Source organism: Galeopterus variegatus, unplaced genomic scaffold (assembly GCF_000696425.1).
Source record: "Galeopterus variegatus unplaced genomic scaffold, G_variegatus-3.0.2 Scaffold5152, whole genome shotgun sequence".
Classification (NCBI taxonomy): Eukaryota; Metazoa; Chordata; class Mammalia; order Dermoptera; family Cynocephalidae; genus Galeopterus; species Galeopterus variegatus.
Window position 1 is genome coordinate 133,326 of NW_007731263.1, and position 23,357 is coordinate 156,682.

General features: G+C 51.9%; 1 protein-coding gene across 1 annotated transcript in view; it reads right to left on the reverse strand.

Annotated features, from left to right (window-relative positions):
- LOC103604451 (cadherin EGF LAG seven-pass G-type receptor 1) overlaps positions 1–4,299 on the reverse strand; it is a gene marked incomplete at its 3' end in the record, with an annotated part of 134,990 nt that extends 130,691 nt beyond the window's left edge. Inside the window, exons 1-2 of the mRNA XM_008589006.1 lie at positions 4,282–4,299; positions 4,031–4,189 (exon numbers count right to left, since the gene is read on the reverse strand). Coding sequence (XP_008587228.1) covers positions 4,031–4,189; positions 4,282–4,299 — 177 coding nt within the window. The remainder of the gene's footprint in view (positions 1–4,030; positions 4,190–4,281) is intronic.
- Positions 4,300–23,357: the final 19,058 nt, after the last annotated feature.

Genomic DNA, 23,357 nt, shown 5'->3' on the forward strand with positions numbered 1-23,357 from the left:
CCCGCCGCGCATTGTTCGGCCCCGGGGGGAGCCGGCCCGGAGGTGCGCGCCGGGGGGGTCGCTATGGAGACGCGGGGGCGCGGCCGCGGCGGGGGAGCCAGAGGGGCCCCGTTCGGAACCGCGGCTGCCGCTGGGCGCAGTTACACATTTACAGCGGGACGCACGGAGGCTGAAATGCGCTGCCCCGACCCAAACTTCCCTGGACTTTGAAGCCCAACAGGCGGCGAACCGGAGTAGGGTCCCGCTTGGTTTACAGAGCAATTTTTAAACCAAAAGAAAAACAACTTGGTTGACATTTGGGACTTGAAGGGGACGGCGGAGGCGAGCTCGTCCGGTCCCAGAGTCCGCGGCTGCTCCCGAAGCGCGACCGCCCAGATTGCGGGCCCTGGAGGCAGCCACCTGGGGGGAGCTGGGGGGAGCAGGTTAGAATTGTGTGACAGCCCCCCAGTGTCCTGAGAGGACGGCTGCGGGGACCCAGGGAGCGGGATGGGGGAGGTTGTTTAAACCTGCGAGACGCCTACGCCCCTCCTCCTGAGGGGCACTGCCTGGGGGTAGGGGCTCGGGGGTGGGACTGTGCGACATCTCCCTTGCTGTGCAGCTTTGGGACTGTGCCGCCTCCGGATAGGGAGAGGACGCACTTTCCCTCCGTGGAGCTGTGGGTGCCGGAACACTCCGAAACCCCTTAGGCCCCCCAGTCGTAGGGGGCTGGGGGGGCGGGTCTGTCGCCTTCTGAGAAGGCTCCGAAGCGGTAGGGATGGCAGTGTCGCGCAGAGTTGCTCTTTTTGACCAAGGAGAGTCGGGTCCGGTCACTGCATTTACGAGATGGGATCTGACGGGTATGGTCGCGACGAGGAGCCTGAGCTGCTGTAGAGACCGGGTGGAGCTTCTCCTCGGGCTACACATAAACCAATTTTTATCTAAGTTGATAAAAACGATGTCTTTGGTTTAAAACCCAATATGACCATTTTCTTCCCATTAGCAACTATTTGAAGTCGTTATATTGACCTAAAAGGTAGAGTCGCTTTTAATTCTGGAAGTTTCTGCTGGCAAGTCCTGTTGGGAAATGTGTGCATGGAGGGAAGGGGGAGGAAGCAGAAAAGTCCATCCCCTGAATGTGACCAGTCCAGACCCCCTAGACTGCCCTGCAACTTGGACCTCTCTGGAGAGGGTCAAAGGGCAGGAATTCAAAGTCAAGAAGTCAGGGAGGACCCCTGAGCCGGGACTGGGGTGAAGGGGGGCCCGTGGGAGGGAAGCTGGAGAACCCCGGGAGTGCATATTTTGCAATCAGGCTTTAAATAGGGTGGGTTGGGTTTAAATAAACAAAATTCAAATGCAGAGAATGGATTCGGGTGTGGGCACGCTTTCCTGGAATAGGACACCTGCAGACTGCAAGGTAACCACAGGGACAGCCCGGCACCCTTTCCTGGTCCAAGGGCCAGGCCAGAAACACACAGGCGAATCTCACTAACAGGATGTCCAGCAAAGGTCCGAGGATTCCATTCACACATAGATCAAAAGCGAGCCTAACCACCTCACTGTGTGATATGTTTAGGAGTGCACGCAGTGGGGCAGGGGGTGTCCACTTCTGGACCTAAGATTACGGGAGTGTGGGCCTTGTGATCATACACTGACCTTGGCATGCAATGCTTTCTGCACTTTTCCCGGTGCATGCACGCTAGAGTCCACGATTTTAGAGGGGGAGGGGAGGGACTAGGAATAAAAAGACTGGCTGCAGCTTGTGATGGGACCACAGCATGGTCCAGTTGCATCAGCAGGACAGAAACGACGAATCTGAAGTGAGTGGAGCCTTCAAGGGCTTGCGTTCCCATTCTACCAGTAACTGATTGTGCAACCTTCACCAAGGCCTAACTCCTCATTCTAACTGGACGTGATAGTAGTCCTAGATTCCCAACGTTGTGGAAGGGGTAACAAGACAATCTGCTTAAAGAGGCGGGCAGGGGGCCGGCTCTGTACGATCCGCTAGGGCTAGCCTTTACTGTCGCTGCTGCGCCTTGCTGTTACCCAGCGCGAGCCCACAGTTGCCCCAGCGCTTCCTTCACTGCGTGAATTAAATGGCACAGTTGCGTGTTTGTGTTGGAGGAGAGGCAGGGGCTGCAGTTTTCATCCGATTTCCTGAGGGGTCTGTGCTGGCCCACTGATCCAGTCCACCCAATGTGTTTACAGATGGTGGAGCTGAGGCCCAGAGAGGGGAAGGGACATGCCTAGGGCTTTGTGAAGGGACGTGGCATGTGTGGTGTCCTCACCCAGCACCACTTGAGGGCTGCTGCCCAAGTCTGTGCCTCCCACAGGCCATCATCCTGCTCATACAGCCTTCCCCTTTGGGGGTGGCTTGGAGCCGAGGTCTCTCCTTCCCATACACCCACCTTCTCTAAGGACCACAGACCCATTCATTGAAACTCAGGGGCCTCTCCGAGGGGGCTCTGAGAGTGGGGAGGAGTTTAGTAACAGTGCCCCAGGTCATTCCTGGCCTGTCCCCCTGAGAACCAGAAGAGGCTGCATGTGTAATGAGGCTTTATGTGCCTGGAACTGCTGCTGCTGCCACTCCCAGGGGCTCAGTGGATGGTGATTGATATTTGTATTTTGCACACGCCCTTAGGTGTTTCACGTGAAGCGAGTGTTTTTAAAAATAAATATGGAATTTTTTTTAAGGCAGAAGCTATGGATTTCTAGTGTTGTTGCATGTTGTAAAAAGCAGCTTAAAATGTTTCTTGCCAGGGGCTGGAACCAGAACTCACATGAATTCTGGAATCTGTTCCTTACACAATAAATTCCTGGGCCAGTTCTTCCCCCCCCCACCTTGAACTGACATTATGATTTTGTAAGTGTAAATTTTACAAAGTGCTTTACAATTAACGCTCATATCCTTGTGCGTGTCCGTCATGGATTTCCACCTCATGCAGTGGCTCTGAGCATGCTTGACGCCTGGGCCGGTTTTTAAACCGTGAGGAGCCACAGGAAATCGCCCCATCGATGAAAGCTGAGAAGCCAGTCTGGGCCGGCCTCCACTTTGCCCTTTTTTTGGAATTCAGAGAGAAAAACCTCTTGGGAACAGAACTCATTACCCCTCTCTCTCCTCCCCACCCCTTACATTTGGTGGGGTCTGACTCACGGAAAATTGTGAAAGTTAAGACATGAAACAAAAAGTTAAGACATGGAATAGAAATGGGACCCTGACTTAATTAGAATGTAATAGGGAATTTAGATCCTAATCAAGCACATTTTGTGTGCTGGTGCTTCCCTGAGAGACCAGGATAATGTTATGACAAAAAAGGAAACAATGTTTTCCTGCTTGGAAGTTGCCAGAACCTGTCTAGATACAAATACTGGGATTTCTTTCTTCTGCACTTGTGTGTGTGGCTATCCCGGGCCCCTGGGTCATGGCCCCTCCTGAGAGCATGTGTCCCACAGGTGCTCCATGAGATGCCAGCACCTGACCAACCAGTCCCCTGCTTTTGGGAATGCCTTCCAAGAAGGCATCAAGGAAAGGCTCCAAGAAGGTTAGCTGGCATGCACAGGGTCTAGAGAATCGATCTCCAGCCTAAACAGAAATACTGTGAACGCAGGGTGGGCACAGGTCTCGTATCCAGAACTGTCCTTACGTCCTTCTAGGAGCCTGGGTGGGGAGGGAGGACAAGGCGTTCCATGCTCGGACACACAGCCACCCTGCCAGGCCCCAACAGGTCCACCAGGCCTATCTCAGGGCTGCACCGGCCCCTAGTGGCCGAGCACAGTTGCTGCCCCAGCCGGGAGCCTCTCTCCCTGCTCAGGTGCAGAGACTGACGGACCCCCAGCCACGGCATTGAGAGTGGCACCATGTGCACGTGTGCACACATACTGTGCCTGCTGGCCCTGAGCAGTGCCAGCCACACAGCCTCCTGATCACACTGGCCGCTGCTCCTAGGCCCCCTAAACCCCTCGCTTTCTGCAGGGTGAGCATGCACAGCTCACGTGGACACACTGCAAGTTGAGGCTCAGCATGCACAGCCTGGGGGAGGGTCTACCCCTGCACCCAGGAACAAGCACGAAGGGCCAGGTCCCAGCGCACAAGCACCCCAAGGGCACAGGTGCTGCACTGGGGGGCGGTGGCTGGGATGTGGGCCGAGAAGGACTCCCAAGGGCTGAGGAAGGCTACAAAGGGCAGGGACAGAGCCCAGTGGAGACTGACTTCCTGCTCGGGAAATGAACATGCAGCTCACACCCAGAAAAGGGTCCACAACCCTCCGAGCAGACAGTGCCACATGTCCTCGTTTCAATCATTACCGTCTTCCTCGTCGTCATCGCCGTTGTTTCCTGGCCCCCACTTGATACACATGAACATTATCATGAAACCAGAATAGGGGAAAGCACCATCGTCTTCCTTAATCATTTTTCTCCTTTATATAACTCCCTGCCCTTTTCTTAAAAAAGAGATACACTTCACCATACCATAAATGTTACCCTATTTAAAGTGTAGGATTCAGTGGTTTTTGGTATATTTAAGAAGTTGTGCAAATATCACCACCATTTAATTCCAGAGCATTTACATCACCCCAAAAAGAAACCCCGCCATCATCTCCCACGTCCTCCACCACCCCAGTCCCCACCCCAGTCCCTGGCAACCACTAATCTTTCCGTCTCTGTGCATGTTCCTATTCTGGACGTTTCATGTCAATGGAATCACATACTCTGTGGCATTTGGTGCCTGACGGCTTTCACTTAGCATCACGTTTTCAAGGTTCACTCACATCATAGAGTGAATCAGTGCTTCATTCCTTTTCAAGGCTGAGTAATGTTCCACAGCAGGGACACACCACGGGTCATCCATTTGTCAGTTGTGGACATCTGGGTTGTTTCTACTTTCTGATTATTTTGAACAACTTCCCTTCCTTTTGAGTGGAGGAAAAAGGGGCAAGACTCTGTTCTGAGAATTTTCATACCAAATCTTTTTTGAAATTATTCTTTATTTTCAGATTTGGACTGGGTAACCAACAACCACACTGTCATCCATGGCTCCCCAGGGACTTTCCTTGGGGACTTTCCTTGATCCCTTCTGGGTACAGGGAGGGGCACTAAAGCTGCCCTGGAACAGGATTGGCAGAGTGAAGTGGGGAAGCCAGTGGCCTCTGCTTTCTTGCCCCTCCCCAGCACCACTGGCCATCCCCCAAAGCTCGTGGCTGGACGGGAGGGCCACTTGACGGGCAATACTCCAGTGGCCTGGTCCCGCCCCCTGGTCTGGGGCTCACGTTCTGCCTGGAATGGGGAGGCGAGGGCACCCCGGCAGCAGAACCCATGATCATAGTACCCTACACCTGCTTCTTCCTCCCTTCATGCATGCATTCATTCAATATTCATTCAATACCACAGACAACACCCCTGATCTCATGGAGAGGTTGTTCCCACAGGGGAATACAGGCAGTAAATATAGGGAAATATACAACTTCAGGTGGAGAAAATAAAGAATAAGGGGAGGAGAGCAAAGAGAGGGCTGTTCGGGGTGGGTGGATCTGGGAAGGTTTTGGCCAGGGGATGAGGGGGCAGAGACTGCAGGGGTGACCACCTGGGGAGGCACATTTTGAGCAGCAGGGAGGACAGCACGTGCAAAGGCCCTGGGGCAGGAGCACAAGTGTTTGGGCCAGTGTGGGAGAGGACGATGGGGCACTGGACCACGGCCGGGGCTTGTTCCTCCTGCTGCGTCTGATGGGAGGGCACCAGGCAGCTGGGAGCAGGAGAGCACGTGATGCCATTTGTGCTTCCAAACTGCCACTCTGGCTGACAGGATGGAGAGGCCCGAGAGGCCACAAGACAGGCATGCTGCTGGGGACTGATGGGGCCTGCGGAGGAGGCAGAAGTGGTTGCACTTGGATGGAGGTTGGAGGTGAGTCAGCAGGACTTGCCTGTGAGTGGAGGTGAGGGGATGAAAGAAACAGACATGTCAAGGTCCCCCCCCCCCCCCGGGGGGTCCGGGGGGGGGGGGGGGGGGGGTGAAAGAAACAGACATGTCAACGCCCCCCCCCCCCCCGTGAGGGCCAGCGGTGGGGCTGTCGGTGATCCGAGTAACGGTGGGCTGGTGTGTCCCCTCCTCCCTTCCTCCACTCCACGGAGACCATGAAGCCTTCCCCACCACGGAGCCTTACAGTAGGGCCCCGGCGCATCGGGGAGGACACCGGGCGCGGTGTGCGGAGAAGGCAGGGGTGGAGCGTCCCCAGAGTCTCCCTCCGGGAGCTCCACCTGCCTGCTTCCCTGGGGACGGAGGAGGCGGCCCAGCCGGCGCCGTGCACCTCGGTGGCTGGAACCCTCCTCCTTTATTTTTCCTTCTCAGCTCGGAAAGCATTTCTGGGGTGCGGTGGAGAGGGGGAGGGGATTGTGGGCAAGAAAATGCAATGATTCTGCAGGAATGGGGGAGACCCAGACAAGGTCAAGACAGTGCCCCATCCCTAGTTATATCTTCTTTGTTTTTAGTGGCTGGCCAGTATGGGGATCTGAACCCTTGATTTTAAATCTTCTCTAAAGATAAAAATAATAAAGAAAAAGAAAGACTACAGCACTAGGGTCCCAAAGCTTGGGAGCCAGTCCTGGTTCCTCTGCCACCTCCTCCTCGTGAGTCTCCCTCTCAGGACCTCAGTGTGCACATGTTGGAGACAAAGTCACAGTGTGAGGTGGCAGATCGTACATGAGAAGGGCCCGACTGCAGCAAGCAGTGGCTTAAAGATCGTGGTTATTTTTGCCACTGTTACAATGGCATGTCCACTCCTCCGGCCACTCTCATGGCACTCAGCACAGCCTCCCTACGTGACATGGTGGCAACCAAGCACAGGCTTCTGGCTCTGATCACCCGGAGGGAGTGCAGAAGGGCACTGCCAAGAGGCCAGGGAAGGGAGCCGGCCTCTCCAGATGCTGGGGCAGGACATGGGACAGAGGGCTGCCCCATCAAATAGGGGTGCCTGGCCCTGAGGCCAAAGAAACCAGTCACCTGTGCACCTACCCTAGGGCTTGGGAGGCTGTCAGCCAGGTCCCAGAGTGGAGTCTGGAAGAGTCCCAAATTTCAGGGAGCGTGGGAACTTTGGCCGTCTGGCAGTAGGGAGTGAAGGGGGCTGGGGGAGATGCACAGCTGTCTGAGGCCAGTGTTGCCTCCCAGCCAGAGGTGCCAGCCCTGAGGAGCCACCAGCACTAAGGGCTGCTGATTGCCAGTCTTGCCAGGGAGAAGAGGCGAGCTAAGGAAGCCCTCATTTCCTGGAGGACTCTTCCTTTCAAGGTCAACAGAGATCCCCTGGGGGAAAGCTGGCCTGAGGTCAGCTGGGGTATGCAGGGACAGCTCCATCAGCCGGACGCTGGCCCGTACCCAGGCAGCAGGCGGGCCCCGGGGCCCCAGCAGCACTGCTGGCATAGGAGGGCCCTCCCATGGGGCAGGAACCGATGATTCATGCCCTGCTGGAATTCGTTGAGCGTGCTGAGATCTGCAGCTGCTCCAAGGAAGTCAGACCCTGCCCTGATCAAAAGGGAAGAAGATGGATGAGGACACCGTAAACAGGCCAGAGCCATCAGGCTGGCCTCCGGGATGCAGGAGGGGCACGTTCTAGGAGCCCATGAAGCTAAGGAACTCCAAATCCAGGTTGACATCCGTGGCACAGTGCCACCTGCTTCAGGGGGACGTGGGGAGCAAGGAGGAGCTATTGGCAGAGCGTTCAGTTCCTGCAAGTTCTAACTTCTGCTAAAATTGGTCAACTGGTTGCTTTGCATGATTCAGGCAGGGCACATACACTTCTCTCTCCACAAAATTCACTCACTTCCCCCTTTCCCCAGAAAAAGGGACTTGGCTCCGTTTCTCCAGCCTCTTACCTCTGCAGAATCGACAGTGGATATGTTTGCTGGGGCCTCTGTCCCTGTCATCTGAGAAGGGTGTCAGAGCAGGGACCACTGGGCGGTGACTTGGGAGGCCTGGTGGTGGGCTTGGGCAAGTCCCTTCTCGTCTCTGGGCCTCAGTCTCCTCCTCTGTGAAATGGGGTGCATTAGTTTCCTGTGACTGACAACAAAACCCTACAAGCTAGTAGCTGAAAACAGCAGACATTTATTTTCTTATAGTTCCGGAGGTCAGAGGTCTGAAATGGGTCTCACTAAGTGGGCTACGGTCCACGTGGCAGCAGGGGTGCAGCCCTTCCAGAGTCTCTGGGGGGATCCCTTCTCTTGCCTCTTCCAGGTGCTTGAGGTCCCCGGCATTCCATGGCTCGTGTCCCCTTCCTCCACCTTTAAAGCCGGCCGTAGCCAGTCAAGTCTTTCTCATGTCACATCTCTCTGAAGTGATTCTTCTGCCCACCCTTCCCCCTTTAAGGACCCTTCTGATTACACTAGACCCACCCAGTTAATCCAGGATAATCTCCCATCCCAAGTTCACCTGGCTGGCAGTCTTAATCCCACCAGCATGCTTAATTCCTTGTGCTGTGTAGCGACATATTCACGGGTTTGGTGACTGGGACATCTCTGGAGGACAGTGTTCTGCCATCCAGGGGAGGGGGCTGAGTCAGGTTCTGCAAGGAGCCGGTGCGCACACAGGCTGCCAGAATGGAACGGGGCTGTGTGTGGACAGACACGAGACGCATCCATTCACCGGCAGTCGCCCTCGGCCAGGGCGCTCGTGGGAGGAGCGGTGGGCCTTTGTTCCAGAGTGCAGGCCAGGAGCATTCATTCCTAAGGCTGGCCTCCGAGAGGTGCTCACTGTGACCCCCAAACCCTCCCCACACTTCAGAGATGCTTCCCGGGGACAAGGTGTGGGGGGAGGTGCACCATTTCATCTGGGCCACACACCACTGTGGTGGGCCCGCCCTGTGCCAGCCCTTTCCCCCCCCCTGTGCTGGCCACGGGGCCCAACTGATCAGATGTGCCAGCCTGCCCTTGCCGGGTTCAGCCCACTGAGGGACAGACAAGCACATGGACTAGCTAAGATGCCATGGGGTAAAACCAGGGGACACGGTCACTCCAAAGAGAAAATGTTGTTGATACAGGGGGCCACTCCAGCTCCTGGCTGAGGCTCCCCAAAATCTGTGACCAGGCACAGGTCCAGCTGCCTGCCCCCTTTCGAAAGCAAACCCCTCAAAAGCCAAATGTTGGTGAAAATGGAAGTCAGCCTTTATTCAGGAACACTGGTGACCTGAGGAGAGATGTTAGGCCAGCCCACCTGTCTGGTAAGCCTGAAGGGCCAGGCTAAAGCCACCTCAGAGACTCAGGTTACTGAGGGGTTTTTTTTTGTCTTTTTTTTGTCTTTTTCCGTGTCCGGCAATGGATCGCAACCCTCAGTGTTGCCCCCATACCGGACCGGGACCGGCAACGGGATCGCAACCCTCGGTGTTGCCCCCGCACCTTGCTCAGCCAGTGAGCGGGAACCGGTCTGTATGTGGGATCCGAACCCTCGGACGGGAGCGCCGCCGCACTCCCAAGCGGCGCACTGTAGCAGTGCACCACCGGGCCGGCCCTACTGAGGGGTTTTTAAAGAGGGGGTTGAGGGAATGGACCGTGGGACGTGAAAAGCAGGAGAGAGGGGACGGGAGCTGCGGGGGCTCCGTACGAGGAGGCAGGTGCGCGGCCTCGCCAGCTCTGGCTGCCTTCTCTGCCTGTCTTTGCTGTTATCTCAGGGTCTGGGCAGTACGTGCCTCCTGGCAAGGCTGCAGGTCCAGCTGGCTGGAAAACAACTTTACATTCTCGTAAACAATGTCATCCTGCCTCATAACCAGGGTTCAAAATATCAAATAACCGTCGAAAAAGAGGGAACTCAGAGAAATGATTGCCAAGGAAAAAAAACGTGTCCTTCTAACATCTTTTACAGCCCGTGTGGTTTTAGGTCCCAAAGCGGCTCCTGTCTTTCTCTCTCCAGTTTTCTCTCCGTCTTGTGGGGGGAAGGGTGTCTGAGGCTTTCCAGGGTAACTGGGTTTTGAAGGATGAATAGGAGTTCACCAGACGGATGGGAGTGTGGAATTCCAGGCAGAGGCAGCAACTCGTACAAAGGCAAATTGTACAGAGGAGGAAAACAGTGCGCCTGTGTGTTTGTGGGGGGGGAACTATAAGAAATTAGGGGGTAAAATGGGGGGTTTGGGTCTAGAGATGAGGCCAGAGGTGGGCAGGGGCAGGGGCAGGATTAAGGAGTCTGGTCTTTGTACTGGAGACAATTGGGATTTTAGGCTGTGGAGGGACATGATCATCTGGGTATTTTAGGAGGAGGTGGACTGGAGAAAAGCGAGGCTGGGGAGGAGACCGACTGACCGCAGAACTGCAAGTCCCTTGTGAGGTGGTGCCCAGAGAGCCCAGGCACAGATCCTGCTGCCCACCCTAAGAGGATGTCTGCCCGCCACAACATGCAGGGCACCAGGACCCACCCACAATACTCAGGACAGCTGGGAGGTGGGTCATCCCAAGGTCCCAGCCAGGAGTTTCCTTGGGGGGTGGGGCGGGTAGGCACCCACCAGCCACATAGCCTAGCGCAAGGCGTGAGCTCAGAGGGGTCTCTACTCGTCTTTCTCATGGCCGGAAATTCCAGCCTTTGAGGGTCAGTCCTTTGACTGGCGCCTGGCTCGTCTGTGCACTGTGAGCCCAGAGGTGGTGGGAGCAGAGCTGGGCTTGGCAAAAGCGGCCTGGATCAGAGATGGCGTTCTCCCCTCTCCAGCTGTGCGCCCACAGAACACGCCCATCTCGGTTTCCACCCTGCGGATGGGGTGGGAAGGACTCGCCACCGGCCCAGCTCCATTATCGTGGCCATAACGCCAGGTGGGGAGCCCACCCATGTGGAAAGTGGCTCAGAGAGGCCAATGCCAAGGGTCGCACAGCAGGAACTGACTCGAAGCCCCTCTCTCCGCCCCCTCACCCCGGAGCCCAGCCCCCACAGAGAGCTCTGCAGAGCGGGTGAGATTCACCGCCCACCGCTCCCCCGTGCCAGGCTCTGTGCGTGCCAGGCTCTGGGCTGCCTGCTGTGTCTCTGGTCAGGGATTTTGGCTCTGGTTTCCCAGAGGAACGTGGGGAACCTTCTGGTGAATCACAGCAGCTTGAAGCCCCCGGAGGCAAATATTGTAGAGGGGAAAGCAGAGTGTCCCGGCCTGTGACCACAGCAAGGAACTGGAGGAGCCAGGGCGGGTCCAGGTCCTTCTGCCCCCTTCCTCCCGGTATCCCACTCCATCCCCTCCTCTTGGGAGGAGGGGACTCCCACCAGCCACACAGCCTAGTGTGAGGTGGCAATCTGGCTGAGGCTGGAAAGCTGAGTGGTCCTTCTCTGGCCAGCGAGGTGAAGGCCAGGAGACAAGAGGGGCTGGGTCTGTTGGAACCTGCTGGAAGCTGCATGCAGCTCGGGCAGAGAACACCATGGCACTGGGCAGAGAATTAGCTGCAGGGGAAAGTGGTACTGAGACCAAGAGGGCCTGAGGGCCATGCTGGGGTGTGGCACTCTCCCCTGAAGGCTGGCCTGGAACTTAGAGCCTCCGGGCAGGTGAGGCCTGGCAGTGAGAGGAAGTGGGCATGACTGGGGCAGTGCCACCCACCAGGGAACCCAGTTCCTCCCGTCCACTGCCCGCCACCAGGTGCTGGAATCCCGTGTGGAGACCGGGGCCCTGCACGCCCTGGGCTCCTCTACCCACTGGCATAGCCAACCCGCAGCCCACTGGTGCTTGGAGAGAGCTCAGAGACACAGCCTGGGCATGGTCCACCCCCTGCCCTGGCCCTTGAGTAAGGGGTGGGGATGGACTTCAGGGAGGAGAAAAGGCTCCAGGGTGTCCCCAGTGCAGACCCAGGTCTTGGGAGCATCAGTGAGTGCAGTCTCCCAGGCCGAGTCCCCAAGGCAGGGAAGGGGCAGGAACTCCCTGAACCCACAGGGCTCCAGGCACACCCAACAGCCAGTCATCAGAGGGCCCCTGGCAGCCCTCCACCCGCAGGACATTTGCCAAATTATCTGGGTCTCAGGATGATTTCTATTTCCTGGAATGATCTCTGAGGACCTGCTGAGGCCAGGCTTAGTGGCATGTGTGGCACAGGTGGGGATGGGCCCGCCCTGCCCTGTCCTCCACACAGTCACCATTGAGCAGAGCCAGCAGTCATAGGCCAGACCACATGGCAGGTGCTGCTTACACGATAGGCCCAGGGCTGGGCAGCCCTTGTCTCCGGGTCTGTCTGGGCCAGCTCCTGAAGGTGGGGGTGGCATCTTGGAGGAGAGGATAGGAGCCTAGACTTGAAGGAGGGGAAGGTGGAACTGGGACAGAAGGGAGGGATTCCAGAAGCTTCTGGATGGGAGACAGACTTCAGGGCATGAGGAATCTCCCCAGAGAGAGGCCAGATGTCCCAGGTATCCCTGGTGCTGGGGAGAGGGTGGCATCAGGGCGGGGCCCACAGTCTCTGAGCAGCCCCAGGCCTGTCCAGCTGGACAAAGCTTTGGCTTTAGTTTGGGCTTGGTTGTCCCGCTTTATTTGCGTGTGGGGTGCACAGGGTCACACATCAGAGCTCCTTTGAAATAAGAGAGGAATGGACCCTACACTTGGAGGGTGTGAAGAATCTAATTCCCTCTGCACCTCACAGGCCCACAGAACACGCAGCTTCTTTGCTTTGCCTGGAGCCCCTCTAGGTGTCCCCCCCAGGGAGTGGGCACAAGTCTGTTAACATCAGACCCCAGATCCCTCCCCTCCTCCACTGCTCTGTCTCTGGTTTCTGGGTAGTTGAGGGGACAGCAGTCTTATGTGACCACCTGGCCACAGCGGTACTCAGGGCCTTCAGCCTAAGTTTCTGCATCCTTGTCCTGGCCCCACGTCCCTGGAGGACACGTGTCCAGCTGTCCTGGCTCCCACCAGCATTGCAGGAGGGGGGCTGGGGGCTGGTCTCCTGCTGACCCAGCCTCTCCTCAGCGTGCCCCGGACCTTCAGCTCCTCAAATCCCCAGGCCTGGTGTGGCTTCCATCCTCCCTGGCCTGGGCCCTCAATCTGTTGCCCCCATGTGTCCCTGAAGGCTCCGCCAGTGTCCCAGTCACTGTTGGGTGCCAGGAATGCCACGCCCCACAGCCTCCCCTTTCGGATGACACTGACCACGTCTGCCACAGGCCGATGCTGGGGCGGCCAGGAGCTGTCTCCCTCTGGGAAGCAGAATTCTGAGATGAATCCCAAAGGAGCTTCAGGGTCCCCTGCAAAACCAGCATGGCATGTGATGTGTATCTCAATTTTTAAAATAATTGTATTGGAAGGGACAGAGCTGAGGAAACGCCGATTGGCCTGGCCTGTGCAAGGACGGGGACGGGGCTGGAAGTCCCCCTGCACCGGGGCAGTCCTCCGGCGCTCAGCCGTCTCTGTCCCGTCCCCTCCCGTGTGGCCCCCCTGAGCCCCGCCTTCACGCTTCCTTCCCTCTCTCACTGTTTTCTCGGCTTCTCCATGCACCCTGTAATGGGTCTCGGCTCAGCTCACCGTGAGCAAGAACCTCATTTCTGTGTCCTGGTTCCCAAGCTGATTCAGTTCGGGCGAAGCATCCGCACGGTTGGCCGTTAGGGTAGGGCAGGGACATGACGGTACCCAAAGGTGTCCGCCAAGGGGGTGATCCGGACATTAGGCCCTGTGTGGTGCACCCAGCCAGGCATCCTGGCACGGGCCGACTGCTGCCAAGGAAGGGTCCCCCGGACGCTCAAATCTCAGCAGCAGCCGGTTACAGATGGCTCCACCTCCTCGCCCCGCCCTGCGCTCAGGTCTTTTGCAAGGTGACTTCTCAGCTCATTGGAAGGTGGACGCTATCTCCCCACCCCTGCAATCTGGTGATGACCTTGTGACTTGTTTTAGCCAAGAGAGGTAGAAACAATGCCAGTTCTGAGCCTAGGCCCTATCAGTCCTGGGCACTTCCACCCTCCTGGAGCCCTGCCACCACGTGAACCAGCCCAGACTAGCCTGCGAGGGATGAGAGACCACGTGGAGCTGAGAGGGGCTGTCCCAGCTGAGGCCTCGGAAATGGGAGTGAGCCCAGCTGAGATGGCAAAGCCAGGAACTGACCCACGCTGACCTCAGACTCACGAGTGAGCCCAACTGAGATTAGTCCAGCCCAGCGCAGATCAGCAGAGCCATCCACCAGGACTGTAGACGCACGAGAAATAATACGTGGTTGTGTTTTAAGCTACTAAATGTGGGGGAGTTTTGTTAACCAGCAGTAGAGAGCTCATATAGGCAGCTTATGGACTACCTCGAGTGTCACACAGGCATGTGGTCTCACTATGACTCAGCTAGAGACCCCAAACATGGCTGTGGCCCCTCCAGAGGAGAAGGGTCATAGTGGTTAAGGCAGACAGACCTGAGCTCAAATGCTAGATCCACCAGGTGGTAGCCAGTTTCCAAAGATGACCCCCATGAACCAGCCTCCTGGGGTTCCCACCAAGTTTAGTCCCCTCCCAAGCTGAATCCGGACTGGCCCCAACTCTCGCCTTAACCAGCAGAACGCCGTGGAAGTGATGACTGCAGCTTCATGAGACCTGGCTGCTTTGGCCCTTGGACTCTTGGGAGCTGCTGCCCCCTAAGAAGTCTGGCCATCCTGATGGAGAGAGAGGCCTGGTGGAGAGGCCCTGGAGGACAGGACACTGTGCAGAGAGAGGCCACCTAGAGGACATCAGGATTCAGACAGGTGAGTGAAAAGCTGTCTTGGACATTCCACACCCAGCCACCATCTGAGTGCAATTACATGAGAGACCCCCCCACTGAAGAACTGCCCAGCTGAGCGCAGCAACCTGCAGAGCCTCAAGAAATCACAGCGAAAGGGCCGGCCTGTGGCTCACTCGGGAGAGTGCGGTGCTGATAACACCAAGGCCACGGGTTCGGATCCTATATAGGGATGGCTGGTTAGATCACGTGGGAGAGCATGGTGCTGATAACACCAAGTCAAGGGCTAAAATCCCCTTGCCGGTCATCTTTTTTTTTTAAAAAAAGAAATCACAGTGAAGTGTTGCTTTAAGGCAGGAAGGTTTGGGAGGTTTGTCACTCAGCGGTAGATAGCTGACGCTCCACTTACCAGACGCTTGCATGAACTCTACCGCACCTTCCAAAGCGGGAGACTCCCGCTAACCCGGGCCTGGAAGGTCCACCTCCTCACCCTCAGCGTTGGCAACAGCACCGTCAGAAGGACACTGAGCCATAAAGCTTTCAGGAATGTGGGGTCCAGTCGCAGAGACCCCATAACATATCCCAAACACACTCCTCATCTCAGGGCCTTCCAGGGTCTGCCCTGCCCCCCAGGCCAGCCTCACCCCCCATCCCCCACCGCCGCCTTCTCCGTTTGTGCCTTTGGCAGAGCGCACCTTGGTGTCCTAGCCACAGCTGACGCCTTCCCTGCATTTTGGCCAGCCTAGGGTGCTCCGCGTCCTGTGTTCCCACCGCCCCACATTCGTCCGTCACAGCTGTCACTGCCCTATATTACTGTCTACCTAACGATGGCCCCTGAAAGCGAGACCAGCTCCTTCATCGTGGGCACTGACAGAGGCCCACGTACAGGGGAGGGATTAGTGAATACTTGTGGGATGAATGAGGCTGGGGCTGCCTTCAGGGAAGTGACATCTCCTGGGGAGACAGAGGCCCCAGGGACACAGGTCCAAGCAGGGCCAGGCTGGGGACAGGTGAGTGTGGACAGTGTGGGACGGAGTGTGCCTGCAGTGAGGGGAAGAGGGCGTGAGGGGCTGGGGAGCCCTCAGGTCAGACAGAGCCCAGGCCTGTCACCGGGGTTGGGTGGGATTTGCATGCTGTTACAGTCACAGACGTTTCTTCTTAATTATTACCACCCTCTAAGGAGCTCAGTTAGGTTGTATCTATGCTGCCTCAAACAGAGAGAAAATCTGGCAGTCTTCTAGGTCGTGTCTGATCCAGATGGCCAAACTCGAACAACTCTAGGGCTCCTCCCACCACCAACACTCCCAGTACCCCCCAGCATCGCCCACCAACACCCCAGTACCCTAGCACTCTCCCAACATGTACTCGCAGGCACCACCATGCACCTGAGTCCCGGGCATCTCTACTGGGTGGCTGCAGAAGTGCCCACGTGGCTGCTGGGAAGAGGTGTGGCTGCGGGGCCCTGCAGCTCAGAATCAGTCCTTCCTCAGCACGAGCGCCAGGGAGGCAGTGGGCGTGGGGCAGACCCTGGTCCCTGGATTAGCCGCAAAAGTGTGCACCCCGTGTTCTCTCTAATCCCTACGAGGAAGCAAGGTGAGAGCCACGTTAGCAGCTGAGGATACAACACCCAGGAAGAGCTGGTGAGTCGACTTGACTTCTGGTGACACTAAAATGCCATCCTCCTACCTGATTGTGGATAGATGTCTGCAGTCAGATCATGATTGCAGTGCCAAGCTCTTAAGAAAGCTCTCCTTCAGAAAAGAAACAAAAGAAAGCTGGAACCAGAGAGATGAGCGATAGCATTTTCCCAGGCAATGCCAAGTGCAGAGCAGGAGGGGGAGTGTGCACCCAAGACACGGACATTGAGCTGAGACCCTCACAGGGGGCAACCACCTTAGGGAGAGAGTGGTTCTGAGTAAACCTGCCTGTCAGCAAAGGCAGCCCTCCAGGAAATCTGGGTGTCCACTGCAGAGCTGCAGGTGGAAATATTTATTTATTTATTTATTTATTAAAAGATGACCAGTAAGGGGATCTTAACCCTTGACTTGGTGTTGTCAGCACCACGCTCTCCAAGTGATCTAACCGGCCATCCCTATATAGGGATCTGAACCCGGGGCCTTGGTGTTATCAGCACCGCACTCTCCCAAGTGAGCCACAGGCCGGCCCCTGTTCCCAGATTTTAAAAATCAATTCTAATCACCTTCTTTCAACTTTCTTTGAGGTACTATACAAAATAGTTCAGATGTCAGCGTAGACCAGTGTTTGTTATACAATTAACCCTAGCACAGAGTTGCATTTATCCATGGCAAAATCTGACTAACAAATCTATCACAGTTTCAAACTACTTTCCTCCAGCCTTCTATTAATATGAGTGCAGAGAATATTAACCTAAATAAAATGTAATTTGCATGATAAATCTGTTCCCTAAAATTATACAATGTATTCAAAACCAAGGATGCTTAATTTTTAGATCATTTAGGAGACAGTACAGCAGAATGAAAAACAGCAGAGGTCCTGAATTCTACCATGTAGGTGAAGTCCCACCAACTGCATTTACTAGCTCTGTGACTTTGGAAGTGTTATTTAACCTTCCTCTAGGCCGGCCCGTGGCTCACTCGGGAGAGTGCGGTGCTGATCACACCAAGGCCACGGGTTCGGATCCTATATAGGGATGGCCGGTTTGCTCACTGGCTGAGCATGGTGCTGACAACAGGAAGCCAAGGGTTGAGATCCCCTTACCGGTCATCTTTTAAAAAAAAAAAAAAAAAAGATATCCTGCCTCTGCTTTGTTTTTCTTATATATAAAATGGGGATAATAATAAATAGCTTCTTTTCCAGAGTTGGGAGGAAGTAAATGTGCCGGTTATTGCCCAGTTACTGCCCAGCAGATAATAAATAATACCCAGTAAATGTTGGTTTCATCATTGTTAGTTTTTAAAGTTTCTTTCCCTCTACTCTCTTCCATTTGCACAAAACCATTTTTTCTTTTTTTAAAAAAAGCCTATTCTGATTAAAGAATTAAAGAATTAATACTATTAATTATTAGCAGAAAATGCAGAGAAGACATAAAAAGATAAAAAAGGAAATAGAAATTACCCGTTCATCTCAGGCTCAAGAGATATAGCCACTTTAAAAATGACTCTCAAGAAATCTGTTTACTAGAATTCCCAAGAAATATCTGAAATTTTGATTATTTGGTATTATAGAAAGAAAAATCTCATTTGTACCAAGGTACTATTTAGAGTAGGCAATTTTTTAGTCACCATGTATAATTTTTATTGCCAAGAGAAATCAAACAATGAATTATCCTCAATATCCACTCTTTTCTCCTCTGGCACAGCCTCAGAGGAATCCACCATCATTATACTTTTCTATTTCCATGACGTAGTGTTCTCATTTGAGGAACAGAGACAGCTAGAACTTGATAGCGCCTGCACTTCATGTTTTTCATGCAGAGACTCAAAAGCCTAGGAAGAATTTGTGATGCTGAAGGTTCCCCAGTAGAGCTGGGACTACAAACCAGTGTACACCATCCAGGCCAGTACACTTCCCACTACACTGTGCAGCGATGCAAGGTGTTGTGCTCAGAGCATTCTGCCCTGGGCAAGTCTGGTTTCTCATCTCCAAAACCTTCCAATCTGAGAAGGTGGTTCTAAGGAAAAAGTGAGGTCAAGCTGTGAAAGGGCTTTGAATAAGGAAGAGAGAAATTCAGAAACAGCAGGAGGAGAAGGTTTAGTATTTGTGCTCCAAAAGTATATGTTCTGCAACAAAAGTATACATTTGTGCTCAGAAGCATATAGACCTAAAACAATGGTTCTTAGATTTCTCTTGCTGGTGGAAACCCCTTTCCCAGTTTGGGGTAGCTTACCTCCCAGGTCTGTGTGGGAGAAGGCTATTCTTTAAAAATAAAGCATAGCCTCTGAACTCTGAGGAACGAAAAGGGTGGTTTTGGAAGATAGATCTGCTTCAGGCTAGCCAGCCACTCCCTCTCGAAGAAGGCAGGGGCAGAAGGCTCTGTGGCTCAGGAAGGAGATGGATCTCAGGGACATTTTCTAGAAAACACAGTGTTACAAAGTCACAGGGCTAAACCCTACAGGAAAACAGAAACAAGTATACAAGTGTACAAATTGTTACCAGGGTGGTATATATACACAGCTAGATTGGTTAACATGTCTTTGAAAGAAACCGTAGGGTTTTTTTTGTTTGTTTGTTTGTTTGTTTGTTTGAAGAAAAAACCCACAAGGTCATATTATCTGAAAATGTTACTAAGTGGGTGAACTGCTCACTTTCTCTAGCATGAGTATCAGAAGTCTATCTTGCAGTCAGATGTAAATCTTTTAAAAAAGATTTTGAGCACTAATTATTTCTTTTTTTTTTTTTTTTTTTAAAGATGACCGGTAAGGGGATCTCAACCCTTGGCTTGGTGTTTGTTTGTTTGTTTGTTTGTTTGAAGAAAAAACCCACAAGGTCATATTATCTGAAAATGTTACTAAGTGGGTGAACTGCTCACTTTCTCTAGCATGAGTATCAGAAGTCTATCTTGCAGTCAGATGTAAATCTTTTTAAAAAGATTTTGAGCACTAATTATTTCAATAATAATAAAATGGAATGTTCAGGATCACGCTGTTACTGTTACTTCTGTTTGGTCTTTTTATATTGGGTTTTATCTTCTTAAAGAAAAGGTGCTAATTATTTCAATAATAATAAAATGGAATGTTCAGGATCACACTGTTACTGTTACTTCTGTTTGGTCTTTTTATATTGGGTTTTATCTTCTTAAAGAAAAGGTGACAGCCCTTTAGTGTGTTTATATTCAGACTAGTTAAAATCAAGTAAGATCAAACATGCAAAGTGCTTGTCTTATAGTAGGCCTTTAATACATATTTGTTTCTTTTCTATTTTTTTAAACATATATCATTAAACATGATAACATATTAAAACATTCAGGTTGATTTTGCATATAGTTTAAGAATTTCTAAAATCTTATTTAGTCTGGATCACATTTTTTATGAGCAAGGTGGTGTGATTTCCTTTAGGCAGATGAGCAAACTGAAAGGCAGAGGTTAAACTGCCCAAGGCCCATAATTAGTACTAGTTGATCCCAAATCTGTCAGATGCACTTCCCCTCACTAGCAGCAGGCTTTCACTCGCCCACCACCCCACTGGAACCATTTTTTCAGTGACTTCTCCATTGCCAAATCCAGTGATCAATTTTCAATCCTATCTTACTCCACCTCTCAGACATTTGACACAATTGATCACTTCCTCTTTCTTTCCTTTTTTTTTTTTTTGTTTCTTTTGGTACTTGTGTTTTTTTCTTTTCCTCTTTCTTAAAACACTTTTTCTTCATTTGGTTTCCAGCATCCCACCCTGTCCTATCTCTCTTGTCTGAGAGTACTTCAAAAAGTGTGTGGAAAAATAAAATTAAAAGACAATACAAATCTTTCCATTAACTCTTTGAAGTCCCCTTGTATCTTTCTTAGTCCCCTTTGTCTAATCCTCCTCATTTTCCTGAGTATCCCAAGGTTCAATCCTTGGATTTCTCTAATTGGGGGGCGGGGGGCGGGCGTGGCTGGATGATCAAACCGTGGACCTTGGTGTTATCAGCACCATGCTCTACCCAGCTGAGCTAACCAGTTAGCCCCTATCTATATACACACCTTAGGTGATCTTGATTTAAGCACCACCCCCAATCCATTTCTCCTTGAATATTCACCATTTCAGTAAATGACATTCCTCCAGTGGTTCAGGCCAAAACCCTGGAGTAATCCTTTAATCTTTTTCTCTCTCATTTCACACCTAATTCATCAACAAATCCTGTCTATGATATATATGAGTATAGTCTCAAATCCGACCATTTCTCCCCACCTTTATTGCTACTACCCAAATTCATCTCTCACCTAATGCAGCAGTACCCCCAACTCATCTCGCTCTGTCCCGTTTACATTCTATTCTCCACCCAGCACCAAAGTTATCCTTTAAAATGAGAATCAGATCTTATCACTGCCTTGCTCAAAACCCTCCAATGGCTTTCTGCCTCCTCAGAGAAAAATCCCAAGCGCTTACCATGGCCTCTGTGTCTGTCTGTCTGTCTGTCTCTCTCTCTTTCTGCCCCACACACTGGCTTTTGCTTTTCCTTGGTCAAACCAAGGCTCAGGGCCACTGTACTTGATGGACTGTCTGTCTGAAATGCTCTCCTCCAGGCCTCTGTAAGGCTCACTCCTGCACTTTATTCAAGGATTCTGTCAAGTGCTGCCTCAAAAAGATTTCCCTCACATGCCATCTAAAATGACACTATTGCCAGTCTCAATTACTTTACACTGATTTATTTTCTTCATAGTACTTATCATTTCTGGTCATTATAATATAATTTATGTCCATAAGTTATAGTATACGAATAAATATAATACATGTTCATTTATCTATTGTCTGTCTCTCTCACTAAAATGTAAGCTTCCTGAGAGTAGGGACCTTGCCTTTTTTGTTCACTGCTATATCATCAGTGTCTAAAATAGGGTATTCAATTCTATTTGTTGAATTCATTAATTCATGCAATAAATATTTTTGAATACCTTCTATATGCCAGGCACTGTTCTAGGCTCTGGGAATACAGCAATGAATAAAACAAGTCCCTGCCTTGATGGAGCTTATGTTTCAGTGGTAGAAAGGGATACCATGAAAAATAAACAAGTAAATATATAGTACATCTGATGGTGATAAGTTCCATAGAGAAAAACAAAGCAGAGTAAGGGGATAGGGAGTGCAAGGGGACAGAGGTTTTGGTTTTGGTTTTTGCACTTTTGAATAGGGTGGTCAATGGAAGTCTCATTGATAAGGCAGTGTTCAAGTTGAGATGTTAAGGAAATGAGGGAGGAAGTCATAAGGATATCTGAGGGAAGAATGGTCAGTCCAAACAAAAGAAAGATCAAATGCAAAGGCCCTGAGGCAGCAGTGAGTATGGTTTGTTGGAGGAACAGCAAGACTCCAACATGGCTGGAACAGAATGAATGTGGGAGGAAAATCATAGAAGATGATATCAGAGAGGGGAGGGGGACCAGATTGCATATAGCCTGTAGTTTGAGATAGGTAACCATTGGAGTGTTGGGATGTTTTAAACAGAGGAGGGGCATGATATGCTTACATTTTAAAAAGATCACTCTGATTGCCTTGTTAAGGAGATCACTCTGGCTAGAGATGTACATTTATGAATCATCAGCATACAGATAGTATTTAAAGCTGCAGGCTGCCTAAGATCCTCTGGGGAGTAAATATAGACAGAGAAGGGAAAACATTCTGAGGACTGAGCCTTGGGGCCCTCCAACTACAGAGGTCAGGGAGATGAGGAGGAACTAGCAGAGGAGATAGAAGAGGAGCAGCAGTGAGACAAAAGGAGAAGTAAGAGAACATGATGTCTTGGAAGCTGAGTGAAGAACATGTTTCAGGGAGAGAGATCAGCTGGGCAAATGCTGCTAAGAGGTCAAGTAAGATGAGGACTCAGAGTTGGTTTTAACAATACAGACCTCACAGGTGGCCTGACAACAGCTGCGGTGGAGGTAAAAACATGACTGGAGCAGGTTCAATAGCGAATGGGAGGACAGGAATCGGGGACAGCATGAGTAGAAAACGTTTTCAAGTTTTGTTTAAAGGGAAGTAGAAAGATAGGGCAGCAGCCAGAAGGGAGATGTGGGGCTGAGAGGTAGATGTCATCTGTTAAGGTGAGGATATTTTAGAGCATGTTGATAGGCTAATGGGAATGATTTAGTACAGAGGAAAATTTGTGCAGGACAGAGGGATAATTTCTGAAGTAATGTCTTTGAGTAGTGAGAGAATATTGGATTTAGTACCCAAGTGGAGACAATGACCTTGGACAGGAGCTTAGACAGTGTATCCATGACAACATGTGGGAAGCCAGAGATATGGTAGATGTGGTGATGGGAACATGTTGAAGACTGTTTCTCTGGTTGCTTCTCTTTTCTTAGGGAAATGGGAGGTAAGATCATTAGCTGTGTGAGGTTTAAGGCAGGAAGAGAAGGTGAAAAAGAGTGAACGATTTAGGGAAATGTAAGATTGTCAGACAGCACTGAGGGCGCGCCTGAGGTTAGTGGTCATAATTTAATGTGAGTCACTCCACGTGGTTGATTGTTTTCCTCCATCAGCTGTGTGAGGTTTAAGGCAGGAAGAGAAGGTGAAAAAGAGTGAACGATTTAGGGAAATGTAAGATTGTCAGACAGCACTGAGGGCGCCCCTGAGGTTAGTGGTCATAATTTAATGTGAGTCACTCCACGTGGTTGATTGTTTTCCTCCATGTTTTCTACCATGTATAACTGCACTGGTGCCAAGGTGGAGCTGGTGGACAGTTGATTTTGCCAGGCAAGTTTGGTGAAAGGAGAGAACCAGGTAGTAATGATTCATGGACAGAAGCTGGTTAAGGACAGATGTGAGGATGTGATGGACAGCAAAATGGTTCTAGGATCAAAGGATTGTAGGTCCCAGACAGAGGAAGAATTATTGAAGTCAGAGATAGACGGGCAGGAGGTGGTGATCAGAGAGTGGGATGCTTGAGACTGAGATTTTGAATGCAACTCCCTAAAGAGGTGGCTATAGAACATCAGAGTTTAAAAGCTCCTCAGACCAAGTTTTAAATTCCTGTGTACAGTGCATTCATAAGTAAAGCTTTTGGAATATTCTGTAGGAATAGTTTGTGAAGAAAGGGAGAAAGGAGACAGTAATGAAGATGCCTTTGACCAAAGGAGGTAGATTAGTAATCATTTTAAG